Raw genomic sequence first — 27,166 nt, 5'->3', positions numbered from 1 at the left:
TTTACAAGGATGTTTCCAGGGTTGGAGAGTTTGAGCTATAAAGGAGAGGCTGAACAGGCTGGGGCTGTTTTCCCTGGAGCATCAGAGGCAGAGGGGTGACCTTATGGAGGTTTACAAAATCTGAGAGGCATGGATAGGATAAATAGGCAAAGTCTTTTCCCTGGAATCAGGGAGTCCAGATCTAGAGGGCATAGGTTTAGGGTGAGAGGGGAAAGATATAAGAGAGACTTAAGAGGCAACCTTTTCACTCAGAGGGTGGTACGTGTATGGAATGAGCTGCCAGAGGAAGTGGTGGAGACTAATATAATTGCAACATTTAAAAGACATCTGGATAGGTTATGAATAGGAAGGGTTTGGAGGGATATGAGCTGGTTGTTGGCAAGTGGGACTAGATTGGGTTGGGATATCTGGTTGGCTTGGACCGAAGGGTCTGTTTCTATGCTGTACATCTCTATGACTTTATTTAAAAAGAGAGGGAGACAGAAATCAAGAAATCATCAGGCCAGTTAGCATCAGTAAGATCAAACAAAATCAATAATCTGCCTTTTAACAGAAAAATATAGCGTACAAGATTAAACTGGCATCAAGTACTCTCACTGATGTTGCAACATATTAACTTGTGAAATGGTGAAGTGCACTTACGAAGCATTAAGAGCGGGTAGGTTTTTCCCACCTCTGAGCTTGTGCTATTACAGTTGGGGTCAAGAATTGGAATGTAACTGAACACTGAAGTCAAAGAGCGAGGTGCCTTCCAGTTTGCTCGGAATCAGTTTGGTTTGGACCTTGCAACCCAGGAAACTCCGACAGCAGAATTTTCCTCGGTTTTCCCAACAGGTCATGAAAGGCTGCTTGGGAAATTCCACAGCTGCAGTCCCAGGCTTTTTAACGTGCATGTCCTTTGCCATAATACAAACCATTCCCACTTGAACACATAAGGCAAACTTACCTAGCACCCAAAGATAAATAGCTTGAGCTGTGGCATTTTGCAGATTGATCTGAAGGGTATAAAGACCTTCATCTGAAAAATTTAAATGATGAAGGATCAATGATCCATTAATACGGAAGAAATTAAAACGACCGCTGTACATTTTTAATACGGAAGGTCGCGTATCCCCTCTTTTAAACTGCAGCACCGGTTTAGTGATCCCATCCTCTGCATTCCCATTGAAAAATTTCCATCGAAAGTGTTGAGCCTGGTCCTTTTGCTCCTCATCCACTCCGGGAAAGAAGACAGAGCTTCCAGGAGTTCGGTAAACTTGCGTTTCAGCTTGAACTACAAAATAAAAAAGAAATGAACAATTATTATTCCAGGGTATTAACCCTCCCCGCCTTCCCACCCACGCCCTTATGGAATTAGATCGCACCATCTTTCAGGCAGTTCTGTCCAGAAGATACCACACAGCACCACAAAAAGTAAATATAGAGTCATAGAGATGCACAGCGTGGAAACAGACCCTCCGGCCCAACCCGTCCATGCCGACCAGATATCCCAACCCAATCTAGTCCCACCTGCCAGCACCCGGCCCATATCCCTCCAAACTCTTCCTAGTCATACACCCATCCAGATGCCTCTTAAATGTTGCAATTGTACCAGCCTCCACCACTTCCTCTGGCAGCTCATTCCATTCACATACCACCCTCTGCGTGAAAAGAGTTGCCCCTTAAGTCCCTTTTATATCTTTCCCCTCTCACCCTAAATCTATGCCCTCTAGCTCTGGACTCCCAGGCCCCAGGGAAAAGACTTTGCCTATTTACCCTATCCATGCCCCTCAATTTTGTGAACTTCTATAAAGTCACCCCTCAGCCTCTAACACTCCAGGGAAAACAGCCCCAGCCTGTTCAGCTTCTCCCTATAGCTCAAACCCTCCAACCCTGGTAACATCCTTGTAGATCTTTTCTGAACCCTTTCAAGTTTCAAATGTCTCCTCATCTCCCTCCTGTTCTTCGTTTACCCATTGTCTGCAACCTCTTCAATGACTTACTTCTTTCTCAGGGTATGAGCATTGCTGATGAGACCAGCAACCATGGTCTATTCTTTAATGCTGTGGGAGTCAACTCTGCTTGGCATGAAAAGGACATTAGTCAACTAGATTAGTGTTTTTCTTAAAAAAAGACTAACGTTTGCCTGTCTGGAACACTTTCACCCAAGTCAGGTTTGTGCAGTTGGAAAATCTCCGATCTCAGCAGCTCTCAGCTCAGGAGTGAAGCCCCAACCCAAAGTGTCACAACGGCACAGAGGGAGGCCATTCGATCCATTTAGTTCATACCAGTTAACTGCAGAGCGATCGCCTCAGCCCATTTCCCCCCGCCGCCACCGCCTCTCCCCATGAGCTCTGCCAGACTATTTCCTTCAAGTTCCAACCCACTTTGCTTTTTGATTGACCTCTGCTTCCGTAGGCAGTGGGCGCACGTTCACTAACACTGACTGTGCAAAAATAAATGTTCCACTTCACGTCTCCCTGCATCTCTTACCCAAAGCATTTAACTGCATGGTTTAGTTCTTGCAATATCAGCTAACAAAGGCAGCATTTCTTTACCTTCTCTAACCCTGTAATAATTTGGAACCACCTTCATGAAATTTCACCTCAACCTCCTTCATTCGGAGGACAACAATCCCAGCTTCGCAAACTTAATCTTGCACTAGAATTCCTCCTCTCGGAAATCACTCTGGAAAATCTCTGCATCCTTTCTTGCAAACTTCCTCAAATGCAATGATCAGAACTGAACGCAAACTCCAACTGTGGCTTAACCACAAGGTAACATGTTTTGTTGTTTGTACACAATATTTCTATTGGTAAAGCCCGATGTCTATCATATTTTTGCTGACTGCTCTCTCAGAATATTCTGCCAACTTTTGAGGATTCGGCACACCCTCCCACTTTCTGTTCCAATACAAGCTTTGAGAATTGGGATGTCATGTTGTGGCTGTACAGGACGTTGGTTAAACCACTTTTGAAATATTGCGCGCAATCTTGGTCTCCCTCCCATGGGGAGGATGTTGTGAAACTTGAAAGGGTTCAGAAAAGATTTTCAAGGATGTTGCCAGGGTTGGAGGATTTGAGCTACAGGGAGAGGCTGAACAGGCTGGGGCTGTTTTCCCTGGAGCGTCGGAGGCTGAGGGGTGACCTTATAGAGGTTTGCAAAATCATGAGGGGCATGGATAGGATAAATAGACCAGGTGTTTTTCCTGGTGTTGGGGAGCCCAGATCTAGACGGCATAGGTTCAGGGTGAGAGGAGAAAGATTAAAAGGAACCTAAGGTGCAACAATTTCATGCAGAGGGTGGTGGATGTATGGAATGAGCTGCCAGAGGAAATGGAGGAGTTCAATTACAGCATTTCAAAAGGCATTTGGATGGGTGTATGAATAGGAAGGGTTTACAGGGATATGGGCCAAGTGCTGGCAAATGGGACTAGATTAATTTTGGATCTCTGATCAGCATGGACGAATTAGACCAAAGGACCTGTTTCTGTGTTATACTCTAGTTGACCTATCCCCAGAAAAAAACAGCAAAAATGTTGATAGGAATTTAAATGTGTGTATCCCACACTGACCCAAATGCCATGGTATTTTCTTTCACAGACAAAGTAATGTTAAACACAAAGTAACCCATTCCAATGCCAATGGAGGGATGTAATTAATTACTATACATTTGCAGTCCAGCAACACAAAAATCTCACACTATCAAGTTATCAGGTGTCTGGTTGATTTATACCCAACCACCGTTTTAAACATTTGATCACGAGAATATTAGTTCCAACCACATTTCAGACAGAACCTTCCCTCCATCAATGGATAATGAAGCAGTCCTATATATTACATTGAAAACCTACAGTGTAGAAACACGCCCTTCAGCCCAACAAGTCCACACCGATCTTCCGAACAGTAACCCACCCATCCCCCTACATTTCCCCTTGACTAACGGACACATCCCTGAACACTGTGGGACAGTTTAGTTCACCTGACCTGCACGTCTTTGGATTGTGCAGGAAACTGGAGCACTCGAAGGAAACCCATGCAGACACGGGGAGAGAATGTGCAAACTCCACACAGACAGACAGGTTAGAATCGAACCTGGGTCCCTGGCACTGTGAGGCAGCAGTGCTAACAACTGTGCCATCCATGTCCATTTGCAACAGACCTGGACAACATTCAGGCTTGGGCTGGTAAGTTGACATTTGTGCCTGGCAATGACTACCACCAACAGAGGAAGAATCTAACTGTCTCTAGTTGGTATTGCTGAATCCTCCACTACCAACGTCCTGGGGAATACCATCAATCAGCAACTTAACAGGCAAATAAATCCAGTGGCTGGTTGGAAATTCTGTACAAACTCCCCAAAGGATCTCCACCACCTACAAGGTACAAGTCAGGGGTGCGATGGAATACTGTCCACTTATAGAGTCATAGAGATGTACAGCATGGAAACAGACCCTTCGGTCCAACCTGTCCATGCCGACCAGATATCCCAACCCAATCTAGTCCCACCTGCCAGCACCCTTACCTGGACAAGTACAGATCGTGCACATTCGAGGACACCCAAGACACAACAGCGCACTTGATTGGAATCCCATCTTAACTCCCAGCTTAAGCATTCCCTCCCTGAACCCAGCAGCAGTGGGCACCATAATATAAATGCACACTTCAGCTACTTGAGAAGTCTCCCTTGACAGCGCATTTCAAAGCAGTGACCCCTACCACCCAGGAACTCATGGTTAGCAGATGCATGGCAATGTGACTACCAGTAAGATCACTCCAAGACACTGTCCATCTTGACTAGGAACTCTGCTGTTGTGTCAAAAACAGAATGCCCTCTGTAACACAGTACCCACACCACACCAGTGCAAAAAAGCAGCACACCACCACTTCTTAAAGACAATTAGCTTAGATTCCCTACAGTGTGGAAACAGGCCCTTCGGCCCAACAAGTCCACACCGACCCGCCAAAGCACAACCCAACCAGACCCATTCCCCTACATTTGCCCCTTCACCTAATACTACCGGCAATTTAGCATTTCCAAATTCACCTAACCTGCACATTTTTGGATTGTGGGAGGAAACGGGAGGACCCGGAGGAAACCCACGCAGACACGGGGAGAATGTGCAAACTCCACACAGCGAGTCGCCTGAGGCGGGAATTGATCCCAGGTCTCTGGCGCTGTGAGGAAACAGTGCTAACCACTGTGCCACCCAAGAAATAACAGTGGTGAGTTTAGCATAGCCAATTCCCCTGGCCTGCACATCCTTGGACTGTCGGAGGAAACCGGAGCACCTGGAGGACACCCATGCAAACACAAGTGCTGGCCTGGCTAGTGACATCACATTTGTAACTGAAATGGTTTCTCTTAAATGCCTTCCACCACAAACATGAATGTATACAGAGAAGCCCCTGCAGTAACCTGCTCCATTGGTAGAGCCTCCAATTCCTGAGTCTTTCACCACCTAGAAGGACAAGTGGAGCAGATGCTCAGGAAGACAATTCCCTCCAAGTCACACGCCTTTCTGAACCTAGATATACATCACCATTCCTGAGTCATCCCTGAATCAAAAGCCTGGATCTTATCTTCATTAATTGCACTGTGGGAACACCACCAAGGCAGCCAAGAAGTGAGGGTCACTGTTACCTTCTCAAGGACAGTGAATGATATGTAATTATAGAACATAGAACATAGACCATTACAGAACAGTACAGGCCCTTCGGCCCTCGATGTTGTGCCGCCCTGTCATACCAATCTGAAGCCCATCCCACCTACACTATTCCATGTACGTCCATACGCCTGTCCAATGACGACTTAAATGCACTTAAATTTGGCGAATCTACTGCAGTTGCAGGCAAAGCATTCCATACCCTTACTACTCTCTGAGTAAAGAAACTACCTCTAACGTCTGTATTATACCTATCTCCCCTCACTTTAAAGTTGTCTTCCCTCATGATTGCCATCCCCATCACTTGGAAAAAGGCTCTCCCTGTCCACCCTATCTAACCCTCTGATTATCTTGTATGTCTCTATTAAGTCACTTCTCAACCTTCTTCTCTCTAACGAGAACAGCCTCAAGGCCCTTCGCCTTTCCTCGTAAGACATTCCCTCCATACCAGGCAGCATCCTAGTAAATCTCCTCTGCAATCTTTCCAAAGCTTCCACATCCTCCTTATAATGCGGTGACCAGAACTGTACACAATACACCAAGTGTGGCCGTACCAGAGCTTTGTACAGCTGCAGCATAACCTCCTGGCTCCGGAACTCAATCCCTCTATTAATAAAAGCTAAAACACTGTATGCCTTCTTAACAACCCTGTCAATCTGGGTGGCAACTTTCAGGGATCTTTATACATGGACACTGAGATCTCTCTGCTCATCTGCACTCCCAAGAATCTTACCATTAGCTCAGTACTTTGCATTCCGATTGCTCCGTCCAAAGTGTATCACCTCACACTTGTCCACAGTAAACTCCATTTGCCAGCTCTCAGCCCAGCTCTGCATCCTATCTATGTCTCTCTGCAACCTACTACATCCTTCGTCACTATCCCACAACTCCACCGACCTTAGTGTCGTCCACAAATTTACTAACCCACCCTTCTAAGCCCTCATCCAGGTCATTTATGAAAATGACGAACAGCAGTGGACCCAACACCAACCCTTGCAGTATGCCGCTAGTAACTGGACACCAAGATGAACATGCTCCATTAACTACAACCCTCTGTTTTCTTTCAGCAAGCCAATTACTGATCCAAACTGCTATGTCTCCCACAACCCCATTCCTCCGCATTTTGTGTAATAGCCTACTGTGGGGAACCTCATCGAATGCCTTGCTGAAATCCATATACACCACATCAACCTGTTTACTCTCATCTACCTGTTTGGTCACTTTGTCAAAAAAGTCAATAAGTTTTGTTAGGTACGACCTACCCTTCATAAAACCGTGCTGACTGTCCCTGATCAGATTATTCTTTGTTAGATGGTTATAAATCTTATCTCTTATAATCTTTTCCAACACTTTACCAACAACTGAAGTGAGACTCACTGGTCTGTAATTACCAGGGATATCTCTACTACCCTTTTTGAACAAGGGAACCACATTTGCTACCCTCCAGTCCTCAGGCACTATTCCTGTGGACAATGATGATTTGAAGATCAATGCCAAGGTTCGGCAATCTCTTCCCTTGCTTCCCAGAGGATCCTTGGATAGATCCCATCTGGCCCAGGGGACTTGTCTATTTTCACACTCTGCAGTATTTCTAATACCTCTTCCTTGTGAACCTCAATCTCTTCTAGTCTAGATGCAAGTATCTCTGTATCTTTCTCACCAACATTTTCATTTTCTGTAGTGAACACTGTCGAAAAATATTTATTTAGTGCTTCCCCTATCTCCTCTGACTCCACACACAACTTCCCACTATTATCCTTGATTGGCCCTATTTTAACTCTCGTCATTCTTTTATTCCTGACATACCTATGGAAAGCTTTAGGGTTAACCCTGATCCTATCCGCCAACAACTTCTCATGTCTCCTCCTGACTCTTCTGAGCTTTCTTTTTAGGTCTTTCCTGACTTCCTTGTAACCCTCAAGCGCCCTAACTGAGTTTTCACATTTTGTCCTAACATAAGCCTTCTTCTTCTTCTTGACCAGGGATTCCACTTCCTTAGTAAACCACGGCTCACCATTCTATATCTTCCTCTCTGCCTGACAGGTACATACTTATCTAGGACACATTAGTGTTAGCTTTGCCAATAACACATAGCGATTCAATTTATAAAATGCTTGGAGTATTATTAAATGAACATATACTGACTCAGCACATTTTGGACAATTAAACTATAGAGGACTAAAGAACTTTGAAAGCATTCACATTCCCACTTACCTATAGTCCAGTATAGGAAGTAACCCAGTAAAAGTGACATTCGAAACAAGACACACATTTTGGCTGGGAGGCAACTTCACTGTCTGTAAAAGTTAGGAGTTAAAATGTATTAGAGACTTGTGACTCCAGGATGTCCCAATGATTTTTACACCAACTGAAGTGTGTTACAAGTGTGGTCACTGTTTCAATGTAGAAAGCATGAGAGCCAAGCTACCATAAGCAAAACAAAATCATAACGATTAGATAAACTTTTTGATTGAGAGATAAATATTGATTAAGATCTCAGAACATCCCAGTTCTTTTTCAAAACAAACAGTGGTGCTAGGTCCCTTTTGTCTATGGGAAAGGAAAAACAGCTTGTTTAAATAACAGAACTTCCAACAGAGTAATACGCCATCATCACTGCTTTGATTTTTTAACCTAAATGTAAACATCTCCCCAACGTCTACTCTGTCCAGGCCATTCAGTATTCTGTACGTTTCAGTTAGACTTCCCCCTCATCCTTCTAAGCTCCAGTGAGTATAGACCCAGAGTCCTCAAGCATTCCTCAGATGTTAAGCTTCTCATTCCTGGGACCATTTTCGTGAACCTCCTCTGAACACACTCCAGGGCCAGTACATCCTTCCTGAGATATGGGGCCCAAAACTGTGCACATAACTCCAAAGGGGAGTCTGACCAGAGCCTTATAAAGCCTCAGAAGTACATTCCTGTTTTTATATTCAAGTTCATAAATGGGAGGCACGGTGACACAGTGGTTAGCACTGCTGCCTCACAGCGCCAGAGACCTGGGTTCAATACACACTTCAGGCATCTGTCTGCGTGGAGTTTGCACATTCTCTCTGTGTCTGTGTGGGTTTCCTCCGGGTGCTCCAGTTTCCTCACATAGCCCAAAAATGTGCAGGTTAGGTGAATTGGGCATGCTAAATTTCCCATAGTTTTAGGTGAAGGGGAAAATGTAGGGGAAAATGTAGGGGAATGGGTCTGGGTGGGTTGCTCTTCGGAGGGTCGGTGTGGACTTGTTAGGCTGAAGGGCATGTTTCCACACTGTAAGTAATCTAATCTAAAATGCCATCATTGCATTTGCTTTCCTAACTGCAAGTTTACCTTGCGAGAACCCTGGGCTAGAACTCCCAAGTCTCTTTGCATTTCAGATTTTGGAATTTTCTCCCCATTTAGAAAATAGTCCAAGCCTCTATTCTTCCGACCAAAGTGCATGACCTCACACTTTCCCATCTTGTAATCCATCTGCCACTTCTTTGCCCAATCTCCTTACCTGTCAAAATTCTTCTGCAGCCTCCCCATCTCTGCAACCTATCCCTCTACTTATCTTTGTATGGTCTTACAAACCTAGCCAGAGCACCATCAGTACTTTCATCTAGATCGTTAATGTATAAAGTGAAAAGTTATGGTCACAACACCATACAGCACTAGTCACCAGCTGCCATCCTGAAAAAGACCCTTTTATCTCCACTCTCTGCTTTCTGCCAGACAGCTAAGCTTCTATCCATGTTAGCACCTTGCCTTTGATACCATGGGCCCTTATCTTACTCAGTAGTCTCCTGTACAGCACTTTGTCAAAGGCCTTCTTAAAGTCCACGTAGAGCACATCCCTGGGCTCTCCTTGGTCCAACCTGCTCATTACTTCCTCAAAGAATTCTAGCAGATTTGTCAGGCATGACCTCTCCTTGATGAAACCATGCTGACTTTGCCCTATTTTACTATACACTTACAAGTATTCAGAAATCTCATCCTTCACAATGGTTCCAGAATCTTGCTCACGACTAAGGTTAGGCTAATCAGTCTGTAATTTTCTATCTTTTGCCTTACTCCTTTTTTAAACAGGGGTGTCACATTCGCAATTTTCCAGCCCTCTGGGGCCCTCCCTGATTCTAGCAATTCCTGAAAGATCACCACTAACACATCCACTATCTCCTTTGGAACTCAAGGGTGTAGTCTATCTGGTCCAGATGACTTGTCCACTTTCAGGTCATTCAGTCCTTTGAGCACCTTCTCCTTAGTGATAGCTACCATCCTTAGCTCTGCCCACTCACTCTTAAAAGTTTTGGGATATTATTCATGTCTTCCATCATTCATCAGTCATTTCCTTGTTCCCCACTACCAAGTCTGCAGCCCAATGTCTAATTTTGCCCTTTATATATCTAAAAAGAAACTTAGTTTCCTTTTATATTACTGGCTAGCCTACCCTCATATTTACTCTTCTCCCTCATTATATATATTTTTTGGCCCTCTGTTGGTCTTTGTAAGCTTCCCAATCCTCTGGTTCCCACTGTCCTATGCCACATTATGTGTTTTCTCTTTTCATGTTATCCTATCCCTGACTTCCCTCGTCAGCCATGGTTGGTTAATCTTCCCTTTACCATGCTTCTTCTCCCTCGGGATGAATCTCTGCTGTGTCTCCTGAATTACTCCCAGAAACTCCTGCCATTGATGTTCCACTGTGTTCCCTGCCAGGCTCTTACCATCTCCCCGCTTCCCCCACCCACCCCAGTCAGTTCTACCCAGCTCCTTCCTCATGCCTCTGTAATTGTCTTTATTCTGTTGTAATACTGTTACCTCTTACTCTCTATCTTCTCCTTCTCAAATTGCGGAGTAAATTTAATCATATTATGTTCACTGATCTAAAGTACAATCAAATGATTGTACAAATGCTCACAGGATTCAGCACAATCTTGCAATTTCATATTAAGCAGTCACAACAAGTAATCAATGTTCCAAAGAGCATTAAACACTGATGTTTTTACATTGAGTTTTAACATGTGCTATGTTTAATCAGTCAGTCATTTGCTTAATAATTTTTGCACAGAAGCAGAGAACATTCATAGATTCAGGGCCCTTGGTACCACAGAACCACTACTTGTCTCAACATGGACAAGATGACTAGATTCCTTACAGTGATAGCTACCATCCTCAGCTCTGCCCACTCACTCTTGGGATATTATTCATGTCTTCCATCATGAAGACTGAGGTGAAATAATTATTCCTTTCGGCCCAACCAGTCCACACCGACCCCTCCGAAGAGTAACCCACCCAGACCTAATTCCCTCTGACTAATGCACCTAACACTACGGGCAATTTAGCATGGCCAATTCACCTGACCTGCACATCTTTAGACTGTGGGAAGAAACCGGAGCACCCGGAGGAAACCCATGTAGGCACGGGGAGAACATGCAAACTCCACACAGATAGTCGCCCGAGGCTGGAATCGAACCTGGGACCCTGGTGCTGTGAGGCAGCAGTAACTAACCACTGACCCACCATCCCGCTCTTAGGATGAAAGAGATGGTTGTTGACTTCAGGAGGGCACAGAATGACTCCTCTCCACTGGACATTAATGACTCCCCAGTGGAGATAGTGAAGAGCACCAAATTTCTCAGCGTACACCTGGCAGAGAATCTCACCTGGACCCTCAACACCAGCTCCATATCCAAGAAAGCCCAGCAGTATCTCTACCTTCTGTGTAGGTTGAGGAAAGCCCACCTCCCAACCTCACCACATTCTACAGAGAGTTCATTGAGAGTACCCTGAGCTGCTGCATCACTGCCTGGTTCAGGAATTGCACCGTCTTGGATCTTCAGACCTTACAACAGACAGTGAGGACAGCTGAGAAGATCATCGGGGTCTCTCTCCCCTCCATTACAGAGATTTACAGCACATGCTGCTTCCAAAAGGCTAAGAGCCCACACACCCTTCTTCCTCCTGCTATCTGGCAGAAGATAATGGTGCATACAGTCTCTCACGGCCAGACTCTGCGACAGTTTCCTCCCCCAGGCCATCAGGCTCCTTAACACGGTATAATCGGCCTGTTTCCCATCTGGAATTCTTTCATATTGCTGCTAGAAAAATGTCTATTGTTCATCATTCTTCTGTTACACTGTAACTTGCATGTTTTGCATGTCTTATGCACTTTATGCCATGTACGAGGGTGTAGGTTGTGCTGTCTATGTAGCACCCTCGGTCCTGAAGGAACACTGTCTCATTTTTACTGTATCATTTGTAGATGGCAGAAATGACAAATAAAAGTTACTCTACTCTGTCTCTCTACTCTAGGATTGCAGTTAACATTAGGGATGTTACCCAGATTAGTAATGCAGAGGCCTGAACTAATCCTCCAGAAATACAAATTCAAACTTCACCATGATAGATAGGAAATTTATATTCAATTAGTTCATAAATCTGAAATAACAAAAAGCATCAGGACATGATTTTCATGAAATTACTTCAAGAATTGCTATTTTATTCATTAACGCTCTTCAAAAAATCCCAGTGTGGAAGCAAGCCAATTGATCCATCAAGTCCACACTGACCCTTTGATAAGCATCTCACCCAGATCCACCTCATCCCGGTAACTCTGCATCTCCCACAGCTAATCCACCCAGCCTGCACATCTTTGGACTGTGGGAGGAAGCTGGAGCACCCGGAGGAAACCCACGCAGACACGAGGAGAACGAGCAAACTCCATGCTGACACAGTAACCAGAGGCTGAAATCGAATCCGGGTCCCTGGTGCTGGGAGACAGCAGTGCTAACCACTGAGACCCCCCTGCCTTCGGGGAAGGAAATCCACTGTCATGACCTGATCGGGCCTGAGGTGACTCCAGACCCATGACAACGTGGATTCCTCTTTAAAAAAGCTAAGCAAGCCAGTGGTTGAATAGAACGGTTTACAAAAGTTGAATAAAATCAGGTGGACCGTCGGGCGTTGATCTAGACAGCAGTGTAGACAGAAGTCCACTCTTTCCTAGTTGACCCTGTGGCATTCTATTCATTATCCAAGGGCTTGCACCAACAACGAGTTGGGAGAGTTTTGCAAACAATGAGTCAAGACACAATCTGACAACAGCCACATTGACCAAATCACACCTTAAGAGCAAATAGCCCAAACTCTTCGAACCCCATCTCTGGGTGTGAATTTTTCCTGACACAACCTGTTCAGACAGATGATGGTGCACCATTGGAGCAGGTAGGACTTGAACCAGGGCCTCTTGTGCCAGAGATATGGACACTAATGCTTTGCCACAAGAGCCTTTTCCAATTCTGTGTGTAAGATTACTGAAACGTTGTTGCTCGATCCCAAACATCCCTCAAGAAAGGTAGCATTGCATACAAAAGCAAATTCAAGCTGAGAGGGTGTGGAAAAAGATCTGCCGCCCCCGCCTACCCATAACAGGCCCAGATAGGAAAGCAAACTTGGCCAAATTATACCAAAAACACCCAGAATGCCTCAGCAGGGACCAAGCAGGCTGACAAGTTCCCAGGCAGGTTCTCAGACAAGGGAATACACTTCCCAACACCCACTAACAATACCAGATCAACACAGCTGTCCCAAAGCCCCCAGGGCAGTCTCATAACTCAACAATACCAAAGTTACATAAAAGAAAGGTCAGACAGAGGGGCACCAAATGACCCTGCTCCCAGGACAGGAACAATGGAAGCATCTTGAAATGGAATCAAGAGACATTCTCACCTACCTGCGAAGAGAGCTGGAATCTCCTGACCCAATGGTACTGTCAGGATGCTGCACTGTATCGCGAATCAGGACATTCACCCGATAACTGTTTTCCAATTATCATCACTGTAACTAGGTTACTCCATTTCCACATAGTTGTATCTTTCCCCAGTTTTAAACTAACCTTATTGTACAAGATTCTTATAAAACCTGGCTTCACCCTCAGCTCGAGGAAGAGAACCCTTGATCTCCCTGTACAGACTGTCAGTTCTGTGTCAGCCTAGTCAATTTCTCTTCGAGTGATATCGCTTGTAATAAACAGCTTGTCAATTTTTGGTTTGTGTGGTCTCTGCCTTATTGGGCTAATTTCTCTGACAGAGGGTAACAGTTCCGTTCTCTTGTGCAGCCTAGTGAGGTCTTGGATTGCCTGTGAATTGCCTGAAAGTGTCATTTTTAAAATGTTTCCTGCATTATCAATTCTGGTTTCCTTCCAATTGGAAGGATGTTGTGAAAGTTGAAAGGGTTCAGTAAAGATTTACAAAGATTATGCCAGGGTTGGAGGATTTGAGCTATAAGGAGGCTGAACAGGCTGGGGCTGTTTTCCCTGAAGCATCAGAGGCTGAGGGGTGACCTTATAGGGGCTTATAAAATCATGAAGGGCATGGATAGTCCAGAACTAGAGGGCATAGGTTTAGGGTGAGAGGGGAAAAATATAAAAGAGACCTAAGGGGTACCTTTTTCATAGAGGGTGGTACATGTATGGAATGAGCTGCTAGAGGAAGTGGTGGAGGCCGGTACAATTGCAACATTTAAAAGGCTTCTGGCTGGGTATATGTATAGGAAGAGTTTGGAGGGATATGGGCTGGTGCTGGCAGGTGGGACTAGATTGGGTTGGGATATCTAGTCGGCATGGACGGGTTGGGCCGAAGGGTCTGTTTCCATGCTGTCCATCTCTATTTCATAGAGATGACTATATTGAATAGCCATGACCAACGACATGGTGAAGATTGTGTGTGGTCAGCACTTGGATCCCACACAGTTGAAATCTGCACACATTTCACAGTCAGGTGCTATTTTTATAAATGACTTCAATGTGAATGTGCCTGGTTAATTGCTACAACTTCTTCTTGAAGGGGTCCATTATGCTCATAAGTAAAATAATATTAATCCATCCACTTCAGAGATGATCAAGAGACAAGCACTTTGGAAATGGAAACTGGGTCACAGCTGTCTGATGACTTACCAAGCACATAGCATCACAGGCTCAGCCTGCTGTTCTTAATAGATCATCCCCCAGCTCCACATTCCTTTCCTCCTGCGCTCCCAATCAAGCTCAGCAATACTGAGCTTCAACACACCTCTGAACTGTGCTTTCATCGTCCAACATCACCCCCTGAGCTACGGCCCTAAAGCTGAGTCATGCCGACCATCATGTTGCACTGCTCCCTCTCCCCTCACTCTGGTGGTAATCCCAGGTGTTATTGTCTCCCTCATTGACATGTTGGGCTTCCATTGTTCTTAGTTACTGTTCCATCTACCTGTCAGCACACTGTGTCCAAAGGGTGACTTCCCCACCACAGCGGTGATCCCGGACTTTCACTGAGCTGAGCCTCATGACCCATGCGTCTGGCTGACTTGGACAGACAGCCCTGAGTGACCCTTGACCCGACTCATTACGAATTCCCAATCTGGTCGCACTGGACCAGCAGGACTGGTCATGGCCTACAACCCAGACTGTAGTGATGCAGTTTCCCCTGACCACCCCCATCCAGGCCCTGGATGGAAAGTCGACCCTACCGTTGAACTTACTGCACTGGGAGCCCCTGACTGAGGACTACTCTCCACAGGCTGAGACGTGGCCATTCAGCTTTCTGTCCACACTGAAAGGTAGGCAGGACAGGAGCACAGAGGGTCTTTAAGCTCTGCCTGAAGGGTCAAAGTGCACAAAGTCAATGCAATGCAAGGCCTCACTCCTGATGAAGGGCTTTTGCCTGAAACGTCAGTTTTCCTGCTCCTCGGATCTGCCTGACCTGCTGTGCTTTTCCAGCACTGCACTTGACCATCCCAGACATACCTTCCAGTCTATTTGTATTGACCGCTCACAATATGGTCTCCTTTGCATTGGGGAAGCAGGCTGGCTGACTGCTTGACAGAACACCAACATTCCCATGTCAGGCCTGCTGCAGAGCTCCAGCCAGGGTAAAAGCAAGCTGAAACAACACCTTATCTTCCACTCGGGGGACCCTGCAGCCTCCAGGACTCAGTGCCCAGCCTGTAGGGCTCTCGCCCGAAACATCCTGCTCCTCGGATTCTGCCTGGCCTGCTGTGCTTTTCCAGCACCACACTAATCTAGACTGATTCCATCTCTCCATGCTTGGTTTTAAACCCATCTCCCACACTCGCTCCCCTTACAGCATGGAGTGTCCACAGCACAGCTCTCCCATTTTCTCACTTGGTTAGATTAGATTAGATTCCCTACAGTGTGGAGGCAGGCCCTTCGGCCCAACCAGCCCACACCCGCCCTCTGAAGAGTAACCCACCCACACCCATTTCTCTCTGACTAATGCAGCTAACACTATGGGCAATTTAGCATGGACTGTGGGAGGAACCCAGAGCACGGAACAGACACGGGGAGAATGTGCAAACTCCACCCAGACAGTCGCCCCAGGCTGGACTCGAACCTGGGACCCTGGTGCTGTGAGGCAGCACTGAGCCATCAGCTCTTAAACTGTCTACATTTTTCCTTCTCCTCCCTCTCGGCCTGCCTCTCCATCCACATCTCTTTTACCTAGCCCTTCACACAGCTCTCTCTGGGCTGGGTCTCCACCTCCCCCAGTTGAGCTTCTCTGGTTTCTAACTGCTGTGCTCTTCCAGCACCACTAATCCAGAATCTGGTTTCCAGCATCTGCAGTCATTGTTTTTTTGACCCTGTTCTGATGAGTCACCCGACTGGAAAGATGGGCTCTGCTTTCTTCCCGCGGGAGCTGCCAGACCTGCTGCGTTTCTCGAGCAATTTCTTGTTGCGGACGCGTCTATTTCCTTTTGCGAATGAATCTAACACCTCTCTGTCTCTCTCTCTCTCTCCGTGAACCCCATTTCATCTTCGCTCCGACCCACAAATGTTGTTCGCCAAACTTTTGAGACTCTTGTTAAAACACTTGTTGGAAATCCATGTCAGTGATGACCTTTCTGTGCTTTTCAGCAAACTAACGAGATCACTCCTTTTTTCCCCCCAAAATGTTTTCCTTCGTGAAGTCAGATTGGGTTTTTTTTTCTCCCTCCCCCCCCACCCCCCCAAGTAACTAGAGTTGCCTTGCTGATCAGTTAGCCTCCCGGGACCGTGAAAAATCCCAAAATAGCCCAGGAAACGATTGTCACTCACTCACTGCCCGAAGCAGATTCTCCTGACACAGCCCCAGTCAACGTATCCTGGCCGTTCCCCCATTTCACTCCACACATGAGCGGTGCTCTCAGTTTTTCAGTTGTCCATCTCCAATGTGATCATTTCTCAGCCTTCACAACGCAGAACGGCAGTACCAGACCTCAGCTTCTCAGTCTCTCCGCTCACTTGAAGGTGCGGTGACCCGCCGGTCTATCCAGCCGCCTCTCCCTGAGCTCCTCTGCAGTTCTGGGGACTTGAGTTACAATGTCTTTTTGTTTTGTAATTCACAAAAAGCCCGCTATCGCTGGGGGGCTGGCTCAGATCGGAAGCTAAAAGTCTGTACAGAAGGGTTAGCCGTAACGTTAACCCATTAAATGTTGACTTCTGCGCCTCCTGGTGCAGCCTGGCTGCTGTGTTCTTGCAGCCTCCTGCCTGAAATAAACTGCAGAGGCGCTTCTCCAGTGTGTGTGTGTGAGAGAGAGAGAGAGAGAGATCAGTGACAGGAACCCCGAACAACCCTCTGCCCGTATCACCTCGCCCCAAGAAACCGTGAGATGAAACTACACAGGAGACTGGTTCAGGCAACTTAATATAAAGTTTTCAGAGATCGCAGAACAACGGGTGTACTCTTTTCTAAATTAAAAAGGAACCACATTTAGCTGCAGCTTTACCGTTCCCTCAGCGCTGACGAACGAGAGAAACTTTTAAACCTGCCCAGCTCTATTTCCCTCCCCTCCCCTCTCAGCGTTCCGGAAAGACCACTCCCTCCCTCGTCAGGTCCACACCCCCCCCCCCCCCCCCCCCCCCAACCCAACCTCCACTCCTGGCACCTTCTCCTGCAAGAAATGCAAAACTTGTGCCCACGCCTCACCCCGCCCCCCCCCCCCCCCCACCTTCCCCCAAGGCCCCAAAGGATCCTTCCATATCGGTCAGAACTTCACCTGCACCTCCACACAACATAATTTACTGCATCCGCTGCACCCGATGTGGCCTCCTCTATATTGGGGGGACAGGCCACCTACTTGCGGAACGTTTCAGGGAACACCTCTGGGACACCCGTACCAACCAACTCAACCGCTCCGTGGCTGAACACTTTAGCTCCCCCTCCCACTCCCACCAAGGACTTGGACTCCTCCATCGCCAGACCATGGCAACACGACGGCTGGAGGAAGAGCACCTCATCTTCCGCCTAGGAACCCTCCAACCACAAGGGATGAACTCAGATTTCTCCAGCTTCCTCATTTCCCCTCCCCCCACCTTATCTCAGTCCCAATCCTCGGCTCAGCACCGCCTTCTTGACCTGCAATCTTTTTCCCGACCTCTCCGCCCCCCACCCCCTCTCCGGCTTATCACCCTCACCTTAACCTCTTTCCACCTATTGCATTCCCAACGCCCCTCCCCCAAGTCCCTCCTCCCTACCTTTTATCTTAGCCTGCTTGGCAGACCCTCCTCATTCCTGAAGAAGGGCTTATGCCCGAAACATCGATTCTTCTGCTCCTTTGATGCTGCCTGACCTGCTGCGCTTTTCCAGCAACACATTTTTCCGCTCTGACCTCCAGCATCTGCAGTCCTCACTTTCTCCCAGCTCTATTTACAGCTGGTTTTGAGTTAAGGGCATTTTGTGGAGAGCCGGGTTCAAGGGCAACTTGCTCCAGACGCGTGTCATAACATCCCCGACTGGAGTGTGGCGCTGGAAAACCGCAGCATCCAAGGAGCAGGATAATCAGCCCTCTGTCAGGAATGAGGCCTGTGGGTCCAGGCTGAGACATAAATGGGAGGAGGGTGGGATTTGGGGGAAGGTAGCTGGTTATGTGATAGGTGGATGAAGGTGAGGGAGATGGTGATAGGTCAGAGGGAGGGGTGATGGACAGGTCTGGAGGGCGGTGCCGAGTTGGAGGCTTGGGACTGGCATAATGTGGGGGGGGGGGTGTGTGGAAATGAGGAAGCTGGTGAAATCCACATTGATCCTGTGTGGTCATAGGGTCCTGAGGTGGAATATGAGGCATTCTTCCTCCAGGTGTTGGGTGGTAAGGGTTTGGTGGTGGAGGAGGCCCAGGATCTGCATGTCCTTGATGGAGTGGGAGGGGGAGTTGAAGTGTTCAGCCACGGGGGTTGGGGTTGGTGGGTGTGGGTGTCCCAGAGATGTTCTCTGAAATAATTCGCAAGAAGGCATCCTGTCTCCCCGATGTAGCGGAGAGCATACTGGGTGCAACGGATGCAATAGATGACATTGGTAGAGGTCACAGAGTCATAGAGTCATAGAGATGCACAGCACAGAAACAGACCCTTCAGTCCAACCCATCCATGCCTACCAGATATCCCAGACTAATCTAGTCCCACCCGCCAACACCTGGCCCATATTCCTATTCATATACCCATCCAGATGCCTTTTAAATATTGCAATTGTACCAGCCTCCACCACATCCTCAGGCAGCTCATTCCGTACATGTACCACCCTCTGCGTGAAATAGTTGTCCCTTAAGTCTCTTTTATATCTTTCCCCTCTCACCCTAAATCAATGCCCTCTAGTTCTGGACTCCCCCACCCCAGGGAAAAGACTTTTATCCTTAACATGCCCTTCATGATTTTATAAACCTCTATAAGGTCACCCCTCAGCCTCCGACGCTCCAGGGAAAACAGCCCTAGCCTATAGCCCAAACCCTTGCAAATCTTTTCTGAACCCTTTCAGCTTTCACAACATCTTTCCAATAGGAAGGAGACCAGAATTGCACGCAATATTCCAAAAGTGGCCTAACCAATGTATAGATGAATTTCTGAGAGATGTGGCAGGATCCCTTGGGGCCTTGGAGGTGAGGGACATGGTGTGAGTGCAGGTTTTGCACTTCCTGCAGGGGCAGGAAAAGGTGCCGGGAGTGGGGTGTGGGCCGATGGCGGAGGGTGTGGACCTGACGAGGGAGTGGCAGAGGGAATGGTCTCTTTGGAACGCTGATGGGGTGGGGAGGGAACTATATCTCTGATGGTGGGGTCCGTTTGGAGGTGGCGGAGGATGATGCACTATATGCGAAGGTTGGTGGGGTGGAAGGTGAGGGCCAGGGGATTCTGTCCTTACTGCGTTGGGAGGGGTGGTGTTCAAGGGCGTGAAGTGGAGGAGATGTGCTGGAGGGCACCGTCAGTCAGGTGGGAAGGGAAGTTACAGTCATGGAAGAAGGAGGCCAGCACCTTCTATTCCGACCTCAAGTTCACCTGGACCATCTCGGAAACCTTCCTCCCCTTCCGGGACCTCTCCATCACCATCCGAGTAACCATAGACATATACTACAAACCCACCGACTCCCACAGCTACCCAAACTACGCCTCCTGCCACTCTACCTCCTGTAAAAACTCCATCCGTTATTCCCAATTCCTCTGCCTCCGCCGCACCTGTTCCCACGATGACAAATTCCACCCCAGAAAGTCCCAGATGGCCTCCTTCTTCCATCGTTGCAGTGTCCCTTCCCACATGTGTGAAAAGCACAGCAGCTCAGGCAGCATCAGAGGTGCAGGAGAGTTGATATTTTGGGCATGAGCCCTTCGTTAGGACTACTTTTGTTCCCATGTCTTATGGTCTGAACTAATGCTCCCATATTTGCCAAGGGTGCTAGAATTACTGGTTCAGAGGAGAACCCCAAACACAGCTGAAATTGAAAGTCACACAAGACTTTCAATTCGATTTTGTGGTTGGTGTTTCACTGTAAAGTTGAAATCAGAACTGATTTTCTTGTAAATTACTTATTCCATTTCTTCATCGATAAACTTCTTAAAAAGCACCCACACAAACAAATTAACCACAGCCAGTATTAGAAACTTGAATAAACAGGTGTACTGTAACATTTCAAGATGTGTAAAGGAGTCACACCCACTTCTTCCTGTGCTATCAAGAACTTGCCCAGCAGCTTTCAAACAGTAGAGTCTTAGAGATGTAGAGCACATAAACAGACCCTTCGGTCCAATTCATCCATGCTGACCAATTATCCCAACCTAATCTAGCCCAATTTGCCAGCACTTGGCCCATATCCCTCCAAACCCTTCCTATTGTTAGACCCATCCAGATGCCTTTAAAATGCTGCAATTGTACCACCCTCTGGCAGCTCATTCCATGCATACACTACACTCTGCGTGAAAAAGTTGACCCTTAGATCCCTTTTATATCTTTCCCCACTCACCTTAAACCTATGCCCTCTAGTTCTGGATCCCCCTACCCAAGGGAAAACACCTTGTCTATTTACTCTATCCATGCCCCTCATGATTTTATAAACTTCTATAAGGTCACCCCTCAGCCTCTGACGCTCCAGGGAAAACAGCCCCAGCCTGTTCAGCCTCTCCCTGTAGCTCCAATCCTCCAACCCTGGCAACATCCTTGCGAATCTTTTCTGAACCCTTTTAAGTTTCACAACATCCCTGACTGCCTGTGGCTCATTTAGCACAATGAGATGTCACTGGACACCTCCTCAAAAAGACTTACACTGCTCCAGAAAAGAAATGGACACAATTAAGTGCACCAATTAGTTCCTGAACTTGTCTGATCCCCCTGCGTCTGTCTCCCAGAGCCTGCAGTGTCTCCCGGCTTGTTCTTATTTATTTCCAGTGTCTCTCCTGGAGTTTGCCCCCAATGTGTGTGGACAGGGATTTAACATTGCTCAGATCCACCTTGAGACTGAAGTGGAAGAGAAGTGACAGTTGCTCTAGACTGGCCCAAGTTTCCAGAGGGCAAGGGGGGTTTGGAGAGGTTGGGAGGAGGTGGGGTTTGTGGTATCCTGGGCACACTGAAAACTGGTGCTGAATGCACGGCTATTTCTTTGCTAAAAGCAGATTACACAATCCTATCTAAAGGTCATCGCTAACCAGGTCTGGTCTGCTCTGGGATTGGTGATTCACCCCAACCAATCCTGTGCTTCCCCCTTCCACTCCGCCAAGGACATGAAGGTCCTGGGCTTCCTCCATCTCCAAACCCTAACCACCTGATGCCTGGAGGAAGAATGCCTCATCTTCTGCCTTGGGACCCTCCAACCACACGAGATGAATGTGGATTTCACCAGTTCCACCATTTCCTCTCCCCTGACCTTATCCCAGTCCCAACATTCCTACTCAGCACCCACCCTCTTGAACAGTCCCACCTGTCCATCTTCCTTCCCACCTATCTACTCCACCCTCTTCTGACCTATCATCTTCTCCCCCACCTTCATCTGCCTATTGCATTCCCAGCTGCCTTCTCCCAGCAACAGCCCCTACCATTTATCTTTCAGCCCCCTTGGCCCACAAGCCTCATTCCTGACGAAGGGCTCTTGCTCAAAATGTGATTCTTCTGCTCCTGGGATGCTGCCTGACTGGCTGTGCTTTTCCAGCACCACAGTCTTTGAGTCTGTGCTGTACTGGGTAGGATGATCTGAGAGCCTATGTGCAGGACAGGGGGACACCTGCCTCATCAGCCTGTACCAGGAGAAGACCTTTGGCAGGATCTCGCACACCTACATGCTCTCCTGAATGGGCACTGGCGAGGGAATCTGCAATTGGATCTGACTGCTCTACACCAAGATCGTTAGTGCAGTCTCAATCAATGAAAGCTTCCCGATCAGATCCGGAGTCAGGCAGGGCTGCCCACTCTCTCCTGGTGTGTGTGTGTGTGTGTTGTATAGAGTCTTTTGCTGAGTCCATCAGGAAGGATGTGAGCCTGAGAGGGGAGATTATTCCAGGCAGTGGGAGCCAGCAGGTCAAAGCCTCCCTGTACATGGATGATGTTGTCGTTTTCTGCTCAGATTGGCTGTCAGTGCACGGACTCCTGAGCATCTATGACCAGTTCGAACTGGCCTCAGGAGCCAAGGTAATCCGAGGCAAGAGCGAGGCCTTGTTCTTTGGGGACTGGGCCAACCAAATCCTTTATATCCTTTACTATCTGGACAGATTACCTGAAAGTGTTGGGAATACAGTTCAGAGGAGCTGGGACATGCATAATACCAACGTGAGGAAGAAACTGGTTTGTTGGGAGCACCACTCCCTCTGCATTATGGGTAAAATCCTGGTCATCAGGTCTGAGGCACTTCTATTGTTGTACCTGGGACATGTCTGGCCCATTCCCCTAAACTGCGCTGTCTCAGCCACACCTCACCTGAACCCTATCCACAGGGACACAATGTACAAGGCTCTGGATAAAGTTGGGGTGGGGGGGGGGAGCATGAGCAGAATGCTACCCTCACCCTGATGGCCATCTCTGTGTGTGGCTGCATCAAGCTGTGTGTAAACCCTCGATACATAAACACCAAGTGTCAGTACGTACTGAGGTTCGACCTGTCCCGGGGTCGGGAAGGATGGGACTGACCTCGCTGCTGCAGAACACTCCGAGTAGTTGGACCGTTCCGTATCTCCTGTCCCTCGTGGAGAAATTTGCAAAGAAAATGACCCTTACCCACCGGTCCATCAGGGAGTGGTCTGCACGTAGTGTCCCCGAGACCCTGAGGGATAAAGAGAGTGTGGATGCAGCTGCGTGGTTCCCTGAGCAGACTGTCAAAGTCATTCAGCAGAATGTCCCATCGCCAGAACTTTCCAACAAGCACCAAGACATCGCTCGGCTGGTGGTGAGAAGGGCACTGCCCGTCAGATCCTTCATGTATGCCCATTCGTCCTGCACTACCGCACGCTGCTCTCGAAGTGGCAGCATGGGGATACAGACTGTCACACATCTCCCTCTGGAAGGTTCCTTTGTAAAAGAAAGTCTGGAGGGAAACGCAGCTTAAAAATGTGTTGCTGGAAAAATGAAGCAGGTCAGGCAGCATCCAAGGAGCAGGAGAATCGACGTTTTGGGCATAAGCCCTTCTTCAGGAATGAGGAAGGTGTGCCAACCAGGCTAAGATAAAAGGTGGGGAGGAGGGACTTGGGGGAGGGGCGTTGGGAATGCGATAGGTGGAAGGTGGTTAAGGTGAGGGTGATAGGCCGGAGAGGGGGTGGGGGCGGAGAGATGTAGTGGTTTGTGTCATCCTGAGCAGCTCCATGAGTCTGTGCTCTACCTGGGACGCACACTGAGACAAACTACAGCTGCACCTGGAGGACCATCAACTCAGTGAAAGTCACTCTTTGGTCTGCCCAAAACGTGTTGGTCTTCTAGAGCAAGGAATTGACCCAGACCGAGTGTTGCAGACTGGCACATTCCAAGGTCCAGGACTACATGCTGAGGGACGCACTAAAGCCTGGGGCAGCTGCTGCCAAAGGGCAGTGGGGAAAGACCACAGTCTGGGGTCTTGCTGCTGAAGGTAAATGGGGTCCGTTGAGTTATCGGACCCTCCTAGTGCCTCAAGTGTGTGTCAGTATGTGGTTTAAGTATGAAGTGCCTTGGGTTTGTTTGTTCCCCATATATTGTTCAAACAAAAGAAAAATCACCAAGGTTCTGTAAAAGTGCGGCTGTGTTTGCTGGGGTTATCTCGGGAATGTCCCAGTTATCATTCTCAAAGTAAATTAAACTGCTTCAAAGGTTTTCTTTACCAACAGAAATGTCATTGTGGTTTGAACAGAATTACAAAATGAATTCAACGTGTTCTCACCCATCACCAGCACTCAATAATTCCACTGCCCACAGGAAACACTGCAGGAACTCACGAGTAACTTGGGGATTTGGATCATGGCAGGTGGTGCAATGTGATTTCATTGTAACTTTTTAAAAAATGTTTTACGATTTACATATGAAAGAACTGAAAACAACACGGTCATTCTAAAAGATGAGAGACTTAACAAACAATCCGGGTCTTTTTCAATATATAATTTCAGTTACATCACACTTTTGCTATAAATTCTGTGTCTTACAATCTTATTCTCCACAAACACTGATGAAGGAGCAGCGCTCCAAAAGCTAGTGTGCTTCCAATTAAATCTGTTGGACTATAACTGGTGTTGTGTGATTTTTAACTTTGTCCATCCCAGTCCAACACCAAATCATGTCAATCAAAAACAGAGATCTAACATTAAGAGAGTGATAGAAGCTTTCGAAAGGCTTTCATGAAATGATACTTCCACTTTGATGTTCTAAACTGGATTTTATTTTTATCTCTGAATCATTGAATGTGTTATTTCATTGTGCAGTCAGCAGAGAACTGATAAAGAATTATATCATTATTCATCAATCACTCAAACATTTCAATAAACAATAATCTGTAGTGATTAAAAGACCAGAGTGAACGAATGTCATTCTCAAGAAACACTTGTTCTGTTTAAAGATTGAAACATATGTGTTTCCAGATGATATACTGGTTCCCCACGCTGTCATGTCAGTGATTCTCCAGTGAGTGTCAACAACAACAACTTGAGCCTGTGGAGGGTCCCTAACTTCACAAAATGGGCTTCATCAAATTCGAACTCACCCAAAGGATCAGTCCGCAAACAGTTCACGTGTTCAACAATCCTCCTGCGCTGTCCCCCTGTTTATTAGTGAATTCCAGTGTGTCTCCAATCCTGGTGGTCACTGAGGGAGCAGACACTGCAGTTTGCCCCAGGTTTGTGGGGAGGGAGGGGGTTTAACACTGCTCAGACCCGCCTTTAGACTCGACTACAGGAGAGTGATATATGCCCCGGGCTGGCACAGCTTTCCAGAGGGCAGGGATTAGGGGTGTCCTGGGCACAGTTTGAGAACTGTGGAGAGCAGCTCCCCCAACAAAATGCAGTGAACCCAAGCAATGCGGCTGAGCAGAGCTGGCTGGCTGATGCTGCAGGTTTGCACAAAGTGTAGGCCACCTCTCCTGCCTTTTAACTACAGGAACCTCGACTCCAGGGAGATCCCAGTGGGGATGAGAACCTGCTGCCCCTTTGTCCTGCATCTTCTGGAGCATGCTTATGAAACGAGTTCAGAAGGATTTAATTGGGAGGGGGAGGGGTGGCAGCAATGTATCCCAACTCCTTTATGACTAGAACTGCCACTTCCACACCTAATACCACAATTAGATTGAAAGAAAGATGACTCCACCCGACATCTTTGTTCCCACCTGTATTTTTATGTTGATTTGTTTCCCAGAAGCCCTCACACCAAAATGATGCGACCACCTCCCCCCTGTCCTGTAATGAGGTCAACCAACTGGACCCCATAGAATACGAGTTCCCTGATTGGGGCTGTTAACCTGGTCCCATGAGGGAGCCCTGGCTGACAGATGTAAACAAGAGTGGCAGAGGTTCTGTAAACAAAGGGTGATGGGATACCGGCCCCTGTGCAGTTATTTCAGTAACAATGAGTGAAAAGAAAATACAGACCTGAAGAAATTCGCTCAGACATCTTTATGTTGGGACAAGCATTTCTGGCAGTGTCATTAATTGGGAAGCTTGATTTGTTTTGTCCTGCCGTCGAAGACTAGGCCCAGTATGTGGAATGATTGCACCATGTTTTCCTGGGCAAATTACACTGGGGCAGATGAAAAGCAACAACTTGTCAACTGACAACTTGTGGATCCACAGTTTTATCGGTTATTCGGAGCTTAACATTGCCTGAGGCACCAGATGCAAACCTTTTGACAGCTAACCTATTTTTAAGGAATATTGTGACCCCAAGCCTCCTCTAATTGAGAGACACTATCGGTTCTAATCAGCTTTCCAAGAACATGAGAAATCTGTGGCAGTATTTTTGATGAGGTTAACATGACTGACAGACATGTGATTTTGTATTAAGCCTGAATGAGATGTTGAGAGAACATGGTGGATTAGTGATGTGACTATGCAAAAGCACAGACGAGCTGAATCCCAACTGGATTTCCAACAGGCGCCACAACTGGCTTTATCATTAGAAAATGCAGCGAGTGGAGCATAGATGAGTTGCAGGCTATGTCAATGGAAGACTGAGCTTGGGTGACACCACTAAAGTAAAGACAGTTGCACAGTCTCACTCAGGACATATCCTGAACAGAGGGATTCTAGGTCAGCCCAAAGCAAAGCCAAGTGATTAACATCTTCAGGATCGGGGCTGGCAAGCCATTATAGTTGCTGCCACTATGTGGACTTGAGACAGCAAGCGAGTCCTACGAGTCCTGAATTGAGTCAGAACACATACGTTGGTATCCAGAAGAGTGCCCATCCTTGAAAGCCCACGAGCTTGGAACAGTGAAACTGCTCAGCAGCATCCAAATCAGAAGCAGTCAAAGTGAGTATCTGATTAAATAGTCACCTGGTTCTAATGGAGGTGGAGACCAGCGTGTCTGTCTCAGTGATTGCAGGACCACTAATAAATTTCACTCTGGACTCCAATCCTTAAGTTGCATAAGGTCTTTATCTTATCCAATCACAATCTCCTATTCTCCTTTAGATGTCTTAACTGTATTGACACTATTGGGTAATGAATTGTCCCCCAAGCTCTGACAAGATTTGTTGATTATATTCGATTTATGACTTCCAATTTTGTCGCCCCACAAGTGGAAACATTGTTATTTCACTTTTCAAACGTATGGTATGATCTGCCTGTACTGCATGCAAAACAAAACTTTTCACTGTGCAACAATAAT

At 47.2% G+C, this 27,166-nt stretch overlaps 1 protein-coding gene across 1 annotated transcript in view; it reads right to left on the bottom strand.

Moving 5' to 3' along the window:
* The window catches only part of LOC148140472 (uncharacterized), a 43,657-nt gene extending 26,310 nt beyond the window's left edge, over positions 1 to 17,347 (bottom strand). Inside the window, exons 1-3 of the mRNA XM_087979397.1 lie at positions 16,707 to 17,347; positions 7,859 to 7,941; positions 947 to 1,273 (exon numbers count right to left, since the gene is read on the bottom strand). Of these exons, the coding sequence (XP_087835523.1) occupies positions 947 to 1,273; positions 7,859 to 7,916 (385 nt within the window). The 5' untranslated portion in view covers positions 7,917 to 7,941; positions 16,707 to 17,347. The remainder of the gene's footprint in view (positions 1 to 946; positions 1,274 to 7,858; positions 7,942 to 16,706) is intronic.
* Between the last annotated feature and the right edge of the window lie 9,819 nt (positions 17,348 to 27,166).

Source organism: Chiloscyllium plagiosum, unplaced genomic scaffold (genome assembly GCF_037043375.1).
Source record: "Chiloscyllium plagiosum isolate Xiang-an unplaced genomic scaffold, Cpla_swu_hap1 HiC_scaffold_35, whole genome shotgun sequence".
In the NCBI taxonomy this organism is placed as follows: Eukaryota; Metazoa; Chordata; class Chondrichthyes; order Orectolobiformes; family Hemiscylliidae; genus Chiloscyllium; species Chiloscyllium plagiosum.
The sequence above is the reverse complement of the archived record's forward strand: the minus strand, read 5'-3'. Positions and strand labels throughout refer to the sequence as shown.